The sequence below is a fragment of the Dermochelys coriacea genome, chromosome 3 (genome assembly GCF_009764565.3).
Source record: "Dermochelys coriacea isolate rDerCor1 chromosome 3, rDerCor1.pri.v4, whole genome shotgun sequence".
Classification (NCBI taxonomy): domain Eukaryota; kingdom Metazoa; phylum Chordata; order Testudines; family Dermochelyidae; genus Dermochelys; species Dermochelys coriacea.
This window is the reverse complement of record NC_050070.1, coordinates 105,586,836-105,602,053: the sequence shown is the minus strand read 5'-3', so window position 1 is coordinate 105,602,053 and position 15,218 is coordinate 105,586,836. Positions and strand designations below refer to the sequence as shown.

Below are 15,218 nucleotides of genomic sequence, written 5' to 3'. Positions count from 1 at the left end.
ACGAATGAGAGATCATAGGCAGTACGGGGATAGACTATGAAAGGCCTTGCAAGTGAAGACAAGCAGCTTATATTTCATGCAAAAGAGAAGGTGAAACAGTGGAGGGATGCAAAAAGAGGGGTGCCAAGGTCAAAGTAACGGGCTAGGATAGTGATCTTTGCACTTTCAGTGATATCAGTGGGGCAAGATTGCATATGTTAAGGCCAGAGAAAAGGAAAGTAATCAAAATGCAAGATAATGAGACTGGATGAGAGTTTTAGCTGGATGGATGGAAAGGAAAGGTCATATCGTAGAGATGTGAGGCAGAAAGCATCAGAAAGATTTAGACAGCCTGGATGTGAGGAGCTAGAGAGAGGGCTGAGTCAAAGATGATGCCCAGGTTATAGATAACAAGTCCCTTTCAGGGCATCCAAAAATAACTAGTTACATTGAAAACTTAGGTCATTAAAATGTATAATTTCTTTATGTTGTGATTTTTTTAAAAATTAATTGTTATCCTATATTATTTTTAAAAGATTGTTTTACTGATATTTACAACTTAAAAAAATTAAATGTATATGATCCGAGGAATGGAAAACCTGTCTTATGAAAGGAGACTCAAAGAGCTTGGCTTGTTTAGCCTAACCAAAAGAAGGCTGAGGGTAGATATGATTGCTCTCTATACATATATCAGAGGGATAAATACCAGGGAGGGGGAGGAAGTATTTAAGCTCAGTACCAATGTGGACACAAGAATAAATGGAAATAAACTGGCCATCAGGACATTTAGACTTGAAATTAGACGAAGTTTCTAACCATCAGAGGAATGAAGTTCTGGAACAGCCTTCCAAGGGGAGCAATGGGGGCAAAAGACATATCTGGCTTCAAGACTAAGCTTTTAGGTTTATGGAGGGGATGGTATGGTGGGATCACTTAATTGCCAAAATTAGGTTATCTTTGAGTATTAGCTGTAAATATGCCCAATGGCCTGTGATGGGATGTTAGATGGGGTGGGATCTGAGTTACTACAGAGAATTCTTTCCTGTGTGTCTGGCTGGTGAGTCTTGCCCACATGCTCAGGATTTAGCTGATCGCCATATTTGGGATCAGGAAGGAATTTTCCTCCAGGGCAGATTGGCAGAGGCCCTGTGGGTTTTTCGCCTTCCTCAGCAGCATGGGGCACGGGTCACTTGCTTGATTCTCTGCACCTTGAAGTCTTTAAACCAAGATTTGAGGACTTCAGTAGTTCAGACATAGATTAGGGGTTTATTACAGGAGTGGGTGGGTGAGATTCTGTGGCCTGCATTGTGCAGGAGGTCAGATTAGACGATCATAATGGTCCCTTCTGACCTTAAAGTCCATGACTCTGACTCATAACAAGAAATCAAGTAAACTCTGTTGCCCCTGAAATATAAAGGGCCTCGTTCTCATTTGCACTAAGGACTCTTTATTCAACTTTGGATCTTCGCTTCCCCCTGGCCCTGGCATGCCTACATTTTTCTTCAGCATGCTTCCTTAAATAGGGAGCGGGAAATGACTGGCACAGAAACCAGCTCTGCCACTTTTGTTGGCTTTATTTCAGCAAAAAGCTCCCTTCTGCATGTGGGATTCTCTGGTGGTCATTCATGTCCAGATTCTGCCCCCTCAGCATCACTGAACTGCTTCAGAATCTGGCCATAGAGTGTACTCATGTGCATGAAGTTAAACACGTGCAGAACTATTTGAAGGATCCAGGTTTTAATTTGCGCATGTTAATATCTATGAAAGTACCACTGAACTGCTTTAGATCACTTCCTTATTTTTGTCTTTTCTTCCTGTGCATAGACATACCATGGCAATCTGTCACATCCCATTTTCATATTTTTAAGTGTATTTTTTAAAAAAGAAAATCAAATTATCCAACCAGTCTTCTATTCTAAAAACGACACACAAATTGTCTTATGTCTCTAATAAAATCCTACACAGATGGATCCTTTTTGCCTTTCCAGCATTTAATAACTCTTTTAGCTATCAACAAACACTAGGGTGACCAGATGACAAGAACAAAATATTGGGACATATTGGGGGGGCCATTCACAGGCTCACCCCCCACCCCCACCAGGCCCGGCTCTAGGTTTTTTGCCACCCTAAGCAAAAAAAAAAAAAAAAAGCTGGAGTGCCGCCAAAGCAAAATATCGGGACAAATGGCGTCCCAATCGTACATTGGTTGGGACGCGGGACAGACAACTAAATATCGGGACAGTCCTGATGTTATCGGGACATCTGATCACCCTAACAGACACAGCGGATCAGTTTATTTTAGGGAAAAAACTGCAGTCTGGTTCAGTCTGGTTTTAGTTTTTGTTACATTTTCGAACATTTGTAAACTTTTTGCCAAATGATGGTGGCAGGTTTTTTTGGCACTGCTAAAACATGTATTAGGGTTTACTAATGTTATTTATATACCTCCAGTACTGTTGTCATCATTTAAGCCCAGTCTGTTTATTTTGTCAGATGTCCAAGAAAGTCTGGAAAATTTTAAACTGCCTCAACTAGAGCTAAGGTCCGTTTCTGCCGTGGCCCTGACAGAACTCAGACAATCTTCGATAGCTTGGCTGAGGGGCCATTGGGCAAAGTCGATGTTTATTTAATTACAAAGCTAAATAAATCTGTAGCACATCTTATATAAAAGTATCCGTATATAATCAGCATAGGTACTGGAACTACGGGTGTTGGGGGTGTGGCAGCATCCCCTGGCTTGAAATGGTTTCTATTATATAGAGGGTTAACAGTTTGGTTCTGTGGCTTTCAGCACCCCCACTATACAAATTGTTCCAGCACCTATGATAATCGGATCATTACCCTCTCCTTTCAGTTGTTGCTAATCTTATTAGATTAGAAGCTCTTTGAGTCAGAGTCCATATTTGTGATATAGCTAGCGCAAAGGGGCTCTGCTCCTGATCTCAACTTCTTTTGTCTCCTTTGAAAATTCTACCCTGGAAATACAATCCCTTACAGCTCTCTAGCAAAGGGAGATTAACAGCTCTAGCAGTGAAGGCCGGGGCTCTCTGTAGTACTCAAAGGGCCAGAGATCCCAGACTTAAACGGTCACATCATTTTTCTGTACAGACCTCAGTAACTATTTATTGGTGTTACATAACCAGCGCTTTAGCAGGAGTGCTGGGGAGGTACCTTGTATTGAAGCATGACTGATGTTTCTGGTAAGCATGTAGGGAAGTGACTGAGGAGACACTTGCTTTGTGTTCCACAACAGCCAACATAATCAGCCTCTTCTTCTTACGAGTAATAGAGTTCATCCCTTAAAAATTGAGAAGGAATAAAAAAAATGTATGTAACTTTGTAAACATGGTGCTGAATCACACACTGTACCTTTTGGTAATTGGTTTTGCTTGAGTAAAAACTCAGTTAGTTGGTTGTGCACTAATAAATTACTCAGCCTGTATCATATATCCTTTTTTAATCCTCTCTCCTCCCCCCCCCACATTGATTACTGAATTGGGCCAGAAATTACATTCAGTCATCAAAATCCTTTAAAATGTGGCTAGCCCCTCTATGCACTTTGGTTGGTCCAATAAAAGACATTATCTCACCCAGCTTGTCTCTCTATTCATGTTGTCAGTTATGCCAGTTATCCAAAGAAGCGCTATTCTGCATGTGGCACACAGCTGCATTTTAAATAGGTGAGGTCAATGTAAGCTGTAAGAACAAATGCAATCCAATAAATGCTTAACATTTACAATTAAAAAAAGAATAACAGCCTCTATTTTATACAGTAAAGATGAGCCCAAGTCACTGAGTGCTCGATTGTGTCTGGGGCACAGTCCTGAGCACCTAGGAGTAAGCCCAGGAGGCAGTGTGCCTTTGAGAGACCGCACTGAGGCACAATTCCTTCTCTATTTCCCCCTGGCTCCAGGTAGGAGATGGGGATAATTTGCTGCTGCCTTAACCTGACTCAAAGTTTGGACATATATCTGAGTCTGAAAACTCCCAAATTATAAGGGTGTTTGGATTTCTATTCTGGTTCTGCCTAATATAGATGCAGGCCCATAGGACAGATGTTAGGTATCTGATGAGCATGGCATGAGAACCTGAATGGAAACAAAGTAATAACGCTCATAGATGCTGGAACTAGGTGTGCTGGGGGTGCTGCTGCATCCCTTGGCTTGAAATTGTTTCCATCATATACAGGGTTTACAGTTTGGTTCAATGGTTATCAGCACCCTCCCTATACAAATTGTTCCAGCACCCTGATGAAGCATGTTCTCGGGCTGCTTCATGATGGGATGACCGCCACCATCCTCTGTAATGGCTTGGAGACGGACCCATTCGCCATCTGTACTGGTGTTAAGTAGGGCTGTGTTATTGCCTTAATCCTTCTTTCCATCTATCTTGCATTAATCTTGATTCTTTTTCATGACTGCTTTTCTTCTGAAATTGGGATTGAGTATCGCATGGACGTCCAGCTCTTCAACCTGTAGTGTCTTCATTCTACAACTAAAGTCACCAGGACTGTTATTACCAACATTCAGTATGCTGATGACCGTGATATCCTCACGCACACTGACGCTGACTTGCAATCCACCCTAGATCTCTTCTCAGGTGCCTATCAAAGCTGGGATTTTCCCTCAACATTGGGAAGAATAAGGGTGCTCTACTGTCCTGTCCCAGCACAAGTTGGCCCCCTTCTCCCACAAATTGTTGAGCCAGTACCTTTATCTTGGAGATTGAATATAGGATCCATTGTGCCAGAGTATTCTTTGGAAAGTAGCTCCATCATGTCTTTATTGACAGAGATCTGCAGATGGAAACTAAGATCCTTGTCCACAGTGCAGTAGTCATCCCGACTCTTCTTTGAGTGCGAGATATCGGTGACATACCGCAGCCATCTTAAGTGTCTGAAGTGGTTCAAACTGTGCTGCCTTAGAAATATTCTCCATATCGGATGGGAAGACTGTCATACCAATGCCAGCGGTCTTTCTGCAGCTCACATCACCAGCGTTGAGGTGAAGATTATGAAACATCAACTTTGCTGGGCTAGTCATTATGTGCGGATGGCTGATACTCATCTTCTGAAGCAACTCCTCTTTTCTCAACTTAGTCATGGTGGTAGGACCTGCAGGGGACAGAGGAAATGCTACAGTGCTGAAAGTATATATTAAGAAGGGAGGCATTGACCCCACAAATTGGGAAGAGCTGTCTGGCAATAAACTGCAATGGCATCCATCATACCTCAAGCCTCAGTCTGTTGTGAAGAGAATTGCCTTGCTCAAGAATCTGAGAAATGGCAGAGGAAGAAGGAAAGGTAGAGCATCCCCGTCAGCGGTTGTGCTCTCTCCAGGCAACCACCTGTCACATGTGAAAATACCTGTAGAGCATGAACTGGACTTCTCAGTCATCTTAAATCTCATCAATGACTTTTCCTTGCATCTAGGGATAGTGGCAGCTGATGGACCAGTTACCAAGCCACCACCTCTCCTCCTGGAGCAGGGACCTGGGTCTGGGGATTTCCAGCATTTCCAAAATTCCAGTAAAATCAGAATAATAGCTTTTGTAAAACTTGGGAATTTTGGAGGTAAAATGGGTAAAAACTGAAAACGAAGGCCCTTACTTATTTTTAAAGAATTTTGAAATTTTCTTGTTCTGGTTCAGACCCAGCTCTTGTTTTTACTGATTAAGCTGCTTTGTACTTGGCATCCTATCAATAGAATTTTTAAAAAATTATAGTATTGGAAGTTTTCTCTCTTAGCAAATAAGTAAAATCTATTCACTTGAAATTTCTTCTCCATGGTTTCTGTATAATCTACTGATTAACTGCTCTATATGCTATCTCATAAAGAACTATTAATAAGCAACTGTCATGGTGCCTGATCGTGCATCCCCTGTGCATTGACTTCAGTGGGAGTGTTGGGTGCATACAGGATTTAGCTACAGGGCCAGAGTAAATGTGCTTGCATGTTTTGTGAGGTAATACCTCATCTCCCCTATCTAGTTTCTCTCATATCCTGGGGCCAGCGTGGCTACAGCAACACTGCAAACTTGAATGTTTTGTCAGTTTTGCAACTAAGCACACAAATAATTTAAAAACACCCCATACTCATTTACAAAGACATTAATATTTCTAAATATGCCACCTTTGATGGTGCACCACCTCACTCTAACCCTCCTATCTACGCACACACAAATGGGAAGAGAAGGTTCGCTAGTGACCTACACACTGGCTTCTCTGCAGTCTGCAAGAAATTCATTTCACCTGGGTAAAGGCCAAATAAAATGATGTTATAAAGTTGAATGGACAGGTGTTGGGATGATGAAACGCACACACCAACCTCAGGGTATGACAGGACGCTACAGTGCAGCCTTCTCCCTGTGGCTCTACTTCAGCATGTAGAGCGGTTGAGGCTCTAGCTCCTCTGCATTGTTGGGGATCCCAATTGCTCCACCCCACTGCAGCTCTCTGTGGCAACCTATGAACAGCTACTGCCATTCACAAGAGGTGCAGAGGACCCGCTACTCAACTGTCCTCTGCAGCTATAGAGTTCCAAATGGGGGCTTACTGTGGAGTGGGGGGAAAGTATTGCACTGGTCATGTGTACCTGGGTGAATGTCTGTCTGTGAAAGCGTTAGTCCAGGATTTTCTGTGCTTACTAAGTATCAGAGGGGTAGCCGTGTTAGTCTAGATCAGCCATAAAAATGTTGGCATATTGTGGGGCCATGCGGGTGCCCACAGTGGTACCACTAGTCTGGAGGTATATATTGTCACCAAATTTGAAATAATTGTGTGTGAGGATAAAGTTACAGAGCTCAGCAATACTGATACTGTTCCTGACAGCTTGTATTCCATCTGTGTGTGGGATGTTTGTGTAGAGCGCCTCTGGAAAACACCATTCTAGCCACCATGGATGTGTCCAGCTTCCATCCCGGACACACCAGACGATCCATTGTCTACAGCCTAGCTCTGAGATACAACCACATTTGCTCCAATCCTTCAGACAGAGACCAACACATACAAGATCTTCAAGCATTCTCAAAACTACGATACCCACACGAGGAAATAAGGAAACAGATCAACAGAGCCAGACATGTACCCAGAAGCCTCCTGCTGCAAGACATGCCCAAGAAAGAAACCAACAGAACTCCACTGGCCATCACATACAGTCCTCAGCTAAAACCTCTCCAACGCATCGTCAGTGATCTACAACCCATCCTGGACAATGATCCCACACTTTCACAGGCCTTGGGAGGCAGGCCAGTCCTCACCCACAGACAACCCGCCAACCTGAAGCATATTCTCACTAGCAACGACACACCACACCATAGTAACTCTAACTCAGGAACCAATCCATGCAACAAACTTCGATGCCAACTCTGCCCTCATATCTAAACCAGCAACACCATCACAGGACCTAACCAGATCAGCCACACCATCACCGGTTCATTCACCTGCATGTCCACCAATTGAATATACACCATCATGTTCCAGCAATGCCCCTCTGCTATGTACATCGGCCAAACTGGACAGTCCCTACATAGAAGGATAAAGGGACACAAATCAGATATTAGGAATGGCAATATACAAAAACCTGTAGGAGAACACTTCAATCTCCCTGGACACACAATAGCAGATTTAAAGGTAGCCATCCTGCAGCAAAAAAACTTCAGGACCAGACTTCAAAGAGAAATTGCTGAGCTTCAGTTCATTTGCAAATTTGACACCATCAGCTCAGGATTAAACAAAGACTGTACATGGCTAGCCAACTACAAAAGCAGTTTCTCCTCCCTTGGTGTTCACACCTCAACTGCTAGAAGAGGGCCTCATCCTCCTTGATTGAACTAACCTCATTATCTCTAGCCTGATTCTTGCTTGCATATTTATACCTGCCTCTGGAAGTTTCCACTACATGCATCTGACAAAGTGGGTATTAACCCACGAAAGCTTATGCTCCAATACGCTTGTTAGTCTGTAAGATGCCACAAGACTCTTTTGCTTACTAAGTAGATCACATTTATAATCAGATTTACTCAAAGAAAAAGTTTCTCTACAGATCTTCAAGAAATCAAGGCTGAATGAATAGAAGGTCATTGAACCCTTTAATCAGACACTTCTTTAATATTTTGCACTAACAGGCTGACTCGGATATTTGACTTGTTAGATTTTGTGGTTTATGAAGCATCTCTTATATTAAGTGACCATATGGAAACAGTTCCTCAGATTAAAAAATGTGTTACTATCATCATTTCATTCTTAATACAAAGGAAAAACATCTGAGTCTATAACTATTGATGTTTCATTTTTGATCTCTACAGGGGAAAGATTCCTCAAAAATTTCTAAATTAGTTTAGTTACTGTGCTCTAAGGAAATGTAGCTTATGGCCTAAAGCAGTTAAAATCCATAGAAGCTAAGTGAAGTTCAGGAAGAAATCTTGAAAGAGAATCTTCGAAAATATCTGTATATCCCTAAGCAGAGCATCTTTATCCCTCCAGTTAAAACAGCCTTAACATCAAAAAGAATATACACACTAATTAGGGTCCCATTTCAACAAAATACTTAAAAACATGTAGAACTTTTAAGCTCATGAGTCATTTCATTAATATCAGTGGGATTTCTCAGATGCTTAAGTTTACCCATGTGCTCAAGTGCCCTGCTGAATTGGTGTCAAAATTATAAACTACTTGGGGCAGTCTCTTCCTAGATGTGTACATTACCTAGCACTTTTTGGGCTTACTGCAGTACTAAGAACAATACCCACAAACATTCTGATTTATAAAATCATCTTTCCTTCTACTAAGTAGCTTTTGTAAAATGCACATTATTCAAAGAGAATATTTAAGATCCCAAGGTACCCTCAGATCTAAAAGTGACAATGACAGCTTCTAGTATATTAGGAGAAGTTGTATGAATTGGAGATTTACAAAGTAGTGTTAACTTCAAAACATTTAGTGATGTTTCAAACTTCTGTATCAGTATTTTTCCTAAAACTAAAGAAAAATATGAACCAAGTCTGTATGTACTCAGATACTTCCATAACCCCCATCATCACAGTATTTGAGTCCTTTCCTCACATCTTTGGTGGCCCTAAATTCTCACATTGCAAGAATAAATACTATTCTCCTTTTGTTTCTGTTTGCAGTGGAGTAAGCCTATAAGTGAAATCTTGACCCCGCATTGAAGTCATTGGCAAAACCCACATTGACTTAAGCGGAAGCAGGATTTCACCCAGTATCTTTTAAGAATGAACCAATGAGGGGACTTGTTACATGTGCCTTGGTCTTGCAAATCTTGTATCTTTATTATTCAGTTTTTCTCATAAAATCTTCCTCCTTTTCTAATATATTAATTCTACAAAATTCCACTGAATCAAGTTTACACTTGAATGTCAGAGTGCAACTCAAGGGCACAAATTACAGAATGAACTGCTTCAAGTAGGATGCTTTTCAAGGAGCTCAGAGAAGAGGGAAATATTTTCAGATGAGTGAACAGCTTTATAAGAGCTCAGTTAACTGGGATTGAGAGAGGATTACTGGACAAGAGGCCCTCCTCCTACCACTTTAGAAATCTCTGTAGTATGAATCCATCCAGTCCTTCTCTATTCCTGCCCTCTTTTTGTTCTGCTGACATAGAAAATAAAAACAAAACTAGATTAGGTGATAAAGAAATGGGGGTGGGTGGGAAAGGGATGCTCATTATTGCACAGGAAGACATTATTTAAAGAATACTGCGTTTTACAACACAGAGATGTCAATTACGGTAACCACCACAGGAATCTTGTCCATGGTGGGCTGAACTGTGGCTTGTTATAAGAGGAAAAGCCACTGCTGTGTTCCAAAAATAAAGGTTCAAGGAGGGGAGGTTTTTAAAAATTCTGTTGCCACCGATGTAGCCCAAGGAGAGTGTGGATGGATGCGTGGATGGTAACGAGTAGCAGCAGCGGCTTCAAGGGAAGGCAAGTTTAAATCTTCTCGACTCTCTGATACTGGAAGGGTGATCCATCCGGACAGTGGCAGCAGTGGCTTCAGGGTGAACGAGCTTAAGGGCGTCACTGAAAGACCATTAAACTCAATGGGATTTTTTTCTATTGATATAAATGGATTTTGGATTAGGTCCTTACTCCCATCACTCTTCTGATGCCCTCCTGAGGAGTGTATGCAATGGTGGGGGGCAATGCAGGGCTCCAAGCAGCAGAGATCACATGTGAGATGGTGGAGAAGCATGTTAGACTATAACTTCGTAATAAAATGATCTATAATGGTATATAACAAGATTTAATCTAGTACTTTCCTACAGTGTCCTGAAGCTTGGGGCCATCAGTTCAGTAACCTGCATTTACTTTGGCTGTTCTTTCAGTATTTCAAAGTTTGAGGAGCGATGCTGTTTTCTTTATGTACTGCATAACTCAGATGACTTTCAAATCTATTTCTGCACAGAACTGCATTGCAAGAGGTATGTATTGGTCACTATTTTGCAAAACAATCTTAATTTAGATGATGATTTCTGAATGCATTCGTGTACTAGACTAGTGTTGCCTACTTTGGGATGGTGCCAGTGAGGTGCTGAGCATCCTCAACTCTCATTACCTAAATGAATATTATGGGCATTTGAGCATCTCCTGGAAGGTGCTCAGTACTTTAAAGGTTTGGGCCAACACTTACGTTAATGTTTTAAACAAACTTTACATGTGTATACCATGGTCCAGTCCTATGGGATCTATTATTCCTGATGTAAATATTTAAAGCTTAATTCATGAGTTAGCCAAGCCCCAGTCCAGCAAAGTACATAAGCATATGAGTAAGCCTATTGAAGTCAATGGGGACACTTGTGCTTAAACGTACACGTGTTTATGTGCTTTGCAAGATCAGGGTCTATGGTTGCTATCCCTGTAGCTATAGTTCCACTTCTGATTACAAAGAAGCACATTATGAGTTCTTTACATTACTGCTAATCCTACTTGTGTTTAGAATACATGGAGTTGGATTGTGTGTGTACTTCTGAGAGGCACAGCGCTGTGCTCATTGCCGAGGAGCAAGGAGGGCTAAGGTGGTTTTAAGGCACCTTTCCACCCTCTGGGCTGCTCCAGGGGCTGGAGTGGACCAGGAGTAATTTAGAAAGCTCTGGGGAGCTGCCTGAGTTACTGTATCTGGCTGCCTATGGACAGCAGCACTGTCCAGAATCTCTGCAGACTATACATTTTGGCTCCAGACACATCACAAATCTGCCCCTGACATGCCCTGTATGCTACCTTTGCATGCAAAGTGTCCTCAAAAGACAGTCTGCCGCACCCTTTCCTCAGCAGGAGAATTCTCCTCCTCCTGGGTCCAGGGCTTTTAGAACCTTTCCATTATGCTTGATGCTTCAGTTGCTTTCCTAGCATAAAGAAGCTACAGTTTCCCTGCAGTTTCAAATGGATGCAGTATTTTTCTTCTGTATTTTACACTCTAAACTGCTGTGTAGCATTGCTGTTAAACAAGAAATGCCTTGAGACCCTCACCCCTGACTTTTAGATATAATGTTATCTTCTAGACACTTTACATGTATATTTCTCACACACACACCTACCTACCTACCTATCTTTAGACGTTAACTTTCCACTTCAAGAAGAGCAGTGATTTTTCTCTCTCTCCACCCGATCTCCCTAACTGAACTATTCTAGTTTAATATTAATTACACTTAAAGGTTCTGTTTAATCATTTTTTTTCACTTTAGGATTCATTCTTATGTAACTATCTAGTCTTTACCTGGATGTGTTTTACAGGTTTTTTGATATGGTAAATAGTATCACTGAAGATATAGGGAAAAATACAGAGGAAGGGGACTGTGATGGAGATTCTGTAGAGGTAAGGACAACATGTCATATTTGATATTTTTCAATGTATTGAGAACTTTAGGCCTCTAGGGTAGGATTTTTAATTTAGGAGGAGTTTTACCATTGACTGCAGTGGGATTAATTAGGCCGACACTAAGTGCTTTTTCAAACCTTTCCCCTAATGTTTAGAAACAAAATATTCTTCATATTTCTTCTCATACGAGCTATACAACTGCAGGACCCAGTGGCTGGACGTTAAAGCCAGACAAATTCAAATTAGAAATAAGGCACAATTTAATAGCAGGGAGAATGGGAAATCATTGTAACAAACTACCAAGGGAAATGATAGATTCTTCATCTCTTGATATCTTCAGATCAAAGCTGGATGCCTTTTTGGAAAATATACTTTATCCAAACAAAGTTATAGGGCTCAATACAGGGGTAATTGGGTTAAAGTATATGGCCTCTGTTATGCAGGAGGTCTGACTAGATGATCTAATAGTCCCATCTGGCCTTAAAAATCTATGCATCTATTAATCTAAACTCAGGAAGAGTGGAACTTTGGTCAGCACAATCTCACCTGACTTCTGTTAACGCACAGTTCTGGCTAATTTGGAGAGTCTAAAATAGAGATTCCACTGTATTTGGAAAACGTGGTTAGATCAGGAGAGCAACTGGTACAACATGAGTTTATGTGGCAGCAGTGTCTGTGTTCCATGCAGAAGATGAAGTTGTTCTTTGAGTGCTGGTCCCCATGTGTATTCCACAAGTGGGTACGTATGTGCTTGACATTTGTAGCAAGTAATGTCTGTTCGTCCATGCCTGCAAAGTTGATTCCCTCATATGTGCATGAGGGAATCGGAGCATAAGAGGTTGTGCAGACAGATGTCTCTCCAGTTCCTTCTGACCACTGCATGGTCTGAGTCAATATCCTCTGCATCCAAAGTGATGTTCTTCTTTTTCCGTAACCTGTAAAAATACGAGAGAGAAAGCACACGCGTGTGTGTGTACGTAGCTTTTAGCATGCTCTGTTATAAGTTGGCAAGCATACCTCCCCTGGATGGAGTGAGGGCCCATTCCACCAGAGCACAAGCAACCTCAACAGCATCTCTTTGAGAAGTATGTATACTGGACATTTGTAAGGCTGCTACCTGGAGCTCTACCCACACCTTTATGAAACATTAAGCCTTAGTCAGGCTTCTTCTGTAGATGTAGCTGTTGGAACAGCAGTATTAAGGCATCCGTACAAACTGCATCGTCACATCCTCCTCCTGTTTAAATACTGCTTTTCAATCACCCACATGTGGAACGGGCAGAGGGACCAGCACTCGAAGAGGAGGTTACTTACCTGTAACTGGAGGTTCTTCAAGATGTATGGTCCTTCTCTGTATTACACTACCTACTCTCCTTCCCCTCTGCTTCAGATCCTCTCTGATTCATGGTAAAAAGACAGGTTTCAGAGTAGCAGCCGTGTTAGTCTGTATTCGCAAAAAGAAAAGGAGTACTTGTGGCACCTTAGAGACTAACAAATTTATTAGAGCATAAGCTTTCGTGAGCTACAGCTCACTTCATCGGATGCATCCGATGCAGGTTATGCTCTAATAAATTTGTTAGTCTCTAAGGTGCCACAAGTACTCCTTTTCTTTTTATGGTAAAAAGAGGAAGTGGAGAGGCATTGGTCCTCTTATACCCTCAGATCAGAGCACAAGGGAAGCAACTCCACAGTTGCAAACCCCAACAGCCACTACTTGCAACAAGTCTCTGATCTCAGGTGCATGGTGCGCATGCATACCCACGTGTGGAATACAGATAGGGACCACACATCTTGAAGAACCTCCTGTTACAGGTAAGCTCCATTTTTTTATGTTGGTGTGCAATGCCCTCTGTCTGTATTTTGGTTTTTTTTATGATATCCAACAATAGAAGTACATTTATTATAGGAAGAAATATTTACATGGTTATGTTATACAAGTAAAAAACCTGGTTCATATCCTTTCATTTCATGTTGTTTGTTTTGCAGTATGACTACGAATATGATGAAAATGGTGAGAGAGTCATTTTGGGGAAAGGAACTTACGGCATAGTTTATGCAGGACGAGATCTGAGCAATCAAGTTAGGATTGCCATTAAAGAAATCCCAGAAAGAGATAGCAGGTACAGTAATTTTGTCTAATCCAAATGCTGTGTTTATATACTTCAGTCCTGAAGTACGATTGGCCACTTTGCTGGTTAATGAAGCCCTTTTCTGAAAAGCTGCTGATAAATTATCCATCTCTTTGGTTTTCCAGTACATTTTCCAGCTCTGTAAGAAACAGTTTCCAAAGCTGTGAAAAACAATGAGTGGTAATCACAGTTGGGAATGTGGCCATCTCAGAATAAGAGTTGTGGGGAGGAAAGGCACCTCTTGCAGCTCCAATCAGAACTATGTATTATTGGCCTAGTTTAATATGAGGCTAACAATGGCCTAGATTGTCTCCTGCTGCACAAAAAGATCAGAAGGGTTCCTCCACTTAGGCTTCCATGGCAGATTTTTGGGATCTCTGGGAGGCTAGGGCCACACACATGGAGGTCCTGTACCCTGCTGCACCAGCTCTGTCCTTATCCCACCACTTCCACACCACCAGCTCTGCCCTTACCCCACCCACCCCACTACCAAGTAGGGGAGATTCTCTGTCTCTTGATACCTTCACAGCAAGACTGGATGCCTTTCTAGAGGCTATGCTTCAGCAAAACACAAGCGATTGGGCTCACTTGAGGGGTAACTGCGGGAAATTCATGGCCTGTGGTATTCATGAGGTCAGACTAGATAATCTAATGGTCCCTTCTGGGTTTAAAATCTATGAAAACTTTCTGAAGCCTTTTCCATCAATGCCATGCAACCTGCCTCTATATCTATACTTTTCAGTATTGCCAGCCCCCTTATAATCTCAAACTCAATTAATTCCCCTGTTAGAGTGGAAGGATGGTCAATTGGTAAGGGTACTCACTAGCTCAGGACTTTAGTGACCTAAGTTCAAGTCCCCACTCCAGTGCAGATTTCCTGTCTATTGACAAATCACTTAGCCTCTGTGTGCCTCATTTCCCCATCTGTAAAATGGAGAGAATAGTTCTTCCCTATCTCATGGGGTGGTGTTCTATATTATGTTGTTACTCTTCATTTTTTGGAACTAGTCCTATATATGTTTTTTATATTCCTGATAAAGATGTTGCTGATATTCAGCATCTCATTTGTGCTGGACTCCTCCTAACATTTCCTGATCAGCTCCACCTTTTTAAGTACACCCTGGCATACTGAATGAAACCAACAACTTCACCACAACAGAACGCTCTGATATTAGTTACTTGTAGAGTTCTTTAAGATGTTGAGCCTGAGCTGCATTTCAGTTTTTGTTTACACATAATTTGTAGTGAAGCCTACATAAAAGCTGGAATAAACGGTT

General features: G+C 41.7%; 1 protein-coding gene across 5 annotated transcripts in view; it reads left to right on the top strand.

Annotated features, from left to right (window-relative positions):
* MAP3K5 (mitogen-activated protein kinase kinase kinase 5) overlaps window positions 1-15,218 on the top strand; it is a 166,887-nt gene that overhangs the window by 111,496 nt on the left and 40,173 nt on the right. For all 5 annotated transcript variants that reach the window (XR_006279992.1, XM_038395956.2, XM_043511057.1 and 2 more), the window contains 3 exons: window positions 10,323-10,418; window positions 11,728-11,809; window positions 13,799-13,932. Coding sequence is in view for 4 of the 5 variants with exons in the window: in XM_038395956.2 (XP_038251884.1) it covers window positions 10,323-10,418; window positions 11,728-11,809; window positions 13,799-13,932 (312 nt within the window). In the remaining variant the exon portion in view is untranslated. The remainder of the gene's footprint in view (window positions 1-10,322; window positions 10,419-11,727; window positions 11,810-13,798; window positions 13,933-15,218) is intronic.